Source organism: Tremella mesenterica (assembly GCF_000271645.1).
Source record: "Tremella mesenterica DSM 1558 unplaced genomic scaffold TREMEscaffold_1, whole genome shotgun sequence".
NCBI classification, from domain to species: Eukaryota; Fungi; Basidiomycota; class Tremellomycetes; order Tremellales; family Tremellaceae; genus Tremella; species Tremella mesenterica.
In genome coordinates, this window is record NW_006711225.1 from 1,274,034 (window position 1) to 1,276,768 (window position 2,735).

General features: G+C 45.6%; 3 protein-coding genes across 3 annotated transcripts in view; 2 read left to right on the forward strand and 1 right to left on the reverse strand.

Annotated features, from left to right (window-relative positions):
- Positions 1–968, forward strand: part of TREMEDRAFT_66776 (uncharacterized protein) — a gene marked incomplete at both ends in the record, with an annotated part of 2,356 nt that extends 1,388 nt beyond the window's left edge. The window contains 3 exons of the mRNA XM_007001811.1: positions 421–531; positions 703–816; positions 888–968. Coding sequence (XP_007001873.1) covers positions 421–531; positions 703–816; positions 888–968 — 306 coding nt within the window. The remainder of the gene's footprint in view (positions 1–420; positions 532–702; positions 817–887) is intronic.
- A 196-nt stretch (positions 969–1,164) lies between these two features.
- On the reverse strand, positions 1,165–1,816 carry TREMEDRAFT_26002 (uncharacterized protein; the record flags this gene model as incomplete). The annotated part of the gene is made up of 3 exons (XM_007000634.1): positions 1,165–1,283; positions 1,481–1,589; positions 1,697–1,816. The coding sequence occupies 3 exons, from the start codon at positions 1,814–1,816 to the stop codon at positions 1,165–1,167; spliced, it is 348 nt and encodes a 115-aa protein (XP_007000696.1).
- Positions 1,817–2,105: 289 nt separating this feature from the next.
- Positions 2,106–2,735, forward strand: part of TREMEDRAFT_24325 (uncharacterized protein) — a gene marked incomplete at both ends in the record, with an annotated part of 3,744 nt that continues 3,114 nt past the window's right edge. The window contains 2 exons of the mRNA XM_007000424.1: positions 2,106–2,314; positions 2,516–2,706. Of these exons, the coding sequence (XP_007000486.1) occupies positions 2,106–2,314; positions 2,516–2,706 (400 nt within the window). The remainder of the gene's footprint in view (positions 2,315–2,515; positions 2,707–2,735) is intronic.

A 2,735-nucleotide genomic window follows, 5' to 3' on the forward strand; every position in this document is an offset into this window, starting at 1 on the left:
AACAGTATCAACATCGAGAGATCAAAACAAATAAAACAAAAAAAAAAAAAAAAAAAATACCATAGAAATTTATCAGAGAGAAAGCTGAGGACAAAAACAACTTACATTACACAATGACAACAAGAAAACGAGAATAAGGGTGAAATGAATGTATTTTAATCCCACTTGGTCATTTAATCCCAATTTCAATAAATAATGAAAAACAAAATAAAACAATAACTACTAATGGAACAGTTGGTGGTTTTTAAATTTCGCAAAGATGTTTTTCCCCGGGTATTCCCCCCCCCCCCCCCCCCCCCCCTCTCACACCGCTATGTTCCATCCAAATTTCAGTCTCGCGCTGCCACGTCCTGCGAGAAGTCGAAAGTCTCACGCGCTCATCCGTGACAAGAGGGCAGGAGTGCACGGGCTCACTCACAGCGCTGGTCCTTCTACCTCATCCCGAAACAAGCAACGATCAACGCTCTGGTCAGTCTTGTACTCGACCCAGCCACGAAAGATTCCGACTTTCCTCTGATCCTTTACCACAAGGTGAGCTGTCTTATTCCCCCTTTGGGCTTTCGAGCTCTTCCATCTTCGACTTGATGCCACGCTGGAGAGAGCGAGACATTGAAGAGGGGAAAGGAGAAGCGGCGCAGAGTCATCGAATTCGAGATTCTCGAGAAATTGCAATCATGTGGGGAGAACCTGCTGATTTTGCAGGACCAAGCCAATGAGAAAGATTATTCGCACGAAGGGTTCGGGTTCAAGTTCAAAAAGATCCAAGCGGATATCGTGTCGAAGCTCATGTCGTCCAAAGAGGTAAAATGGTTCAAGGTGAGTCATGTCTTGACTTTGTCCAATTCCTTTAGACGGCCGTGGCTACGAGTGAATGGGCTGACGTAAAGGACGATGAACGAGCGGCCAAAGAGCCAGTGAAAAAGTATGGAAGTGGGACCAATGAAGCGCCATTGGCTGAGCATGTTTGAAGGACTCTGTGATTTAGTCGGTCAATTAGTACTGTCAACATTGTACGCCCATGAAAGATGAATGTAGTGTAACATGAGGGATGGAATGTTCTTGCCCGTATTGAGCGATTGCGAAAAGATGGGGCACTGGAGTGCTATGCCGTGCATGTCATGAAGTCGAAGGTTGATGATAGATGAGGAGTTGGAGGGTTGAGGATCAATCTTCCACGGTATCTCGAGGTCTATACACCCCTCCTCGTTCTTCGATAGCATCTATAACGTCCTGTGGTGGTCTTCCTGTCACTCTGACGGCATATAGTCCTCTTCGTTTTTTGTCTCAATGTCAGCTGGGTTCGGTTCGGTTCCCTCCTTCGAGCTGACGGACTGAGGTAGTCGATCTGTAAACACGATTCTGTCACAAAAGACAACGTTCGTTCATGATCTCACATGCGCCCAGATTCTGAGAAACGTAGAGTGGTATATGTGAGATAAGAAGAAGAATGTTTTTTGGTAGAAAGAGACGAATAACTCACCTATCCGTTGCCATTTCGCTACCCAAGATTCCTCCGGTTGCATCATAGCTATAACTCCATCGTATAGAGCGGAAGTACATTCAGCCACTCTGTCCGCGTTGCCTTTAAGCTGTAAGTCAATTTATGTGATATGTAAGATGGTCTCGTACATTCTCATCTTCAATGTCCAACTTGATCAAGAACATGTCGGTCGGCCGGACGAACCAAAAAACTCACATTCAATATCTCTTCACAATTCGGACAACCATCATTGAGGAATTCATTCGGAGTTTGTAATATCCCACAGACTAGACAGGCTCTTGAATCTGCTTTTCTTGGACCACTTTTAGGTGGCATCTTGGACAATCTCTAGCTCTCCTACAGGGCCAGTAAGAGAGAGAGCGAGATGGGTTCAGAAACACTCCAGCTTTGAGAAGATTTGCTTCCGCTCTCTCACTTTGCCACTCACCTTCGACTCTTTGTCCGAGCTCTCTGCCTCACTTTCTCTATTCCTCTTTCACTTTCCTCTCGCTTTCGCTTCTGGGAATTGGGCTGGAGTCATCGAGAACATTCTGATTCGAAGTAGTCGTGGTGTGAACGATATTATAGGAAAACCTGGACTGTCGACGAAGAGACCTTAGACGATATGGCTTCAGTCAACTCGGATTCCCTCACTTTGGAGGAAACTAACAAAGTTCGGGTCTCACTTGGTCTAGCACCTATCGGTGGACCTGTGGTCGAAGGGGAAGAACAACCTGTTGATCGGGATGAAATTGCCGAGGCGAATTACGCTAAGAGGAAGGAAGATGAGAAAAGGAAGAAAGAGGAGAAGGAAGTCAAGGAGAGGATAGAAAAGTTAGTATCATTTCATTCCTCCGTCGAGGGTCATTTGACCCATTAGTCAAATTAGGAACCCTTCACCGTTCGTCTCACTGAGAATGAACACTTAGCTAGACTGTCGTTCTTGTTTCGTGAGACCTTTTCCTCAGAAAGAGCTCGTGAAGTTTCGAAGTGGATCGTAAGAATGAAAAAGGGGTCGTATCAGCTGATATATAGAGCACGGAATAGGTCGGCCCTAAACGCGAAGTTGAAGGGCTCAACTTTGGGTGACACCAATACGGATGACACGTTATCGGCCAAAGACTGGATTAAGAAACAAAAGAAACGCGCAAAGGAGAGAGAAAAGGAGTTGGCTTTGAAGAGACAGAAGGAAATGGAAGAGGCAGATGCTGCGGTGTATGATGAACGTGAGTTTGTCCATTTGTCTAGACCGCAC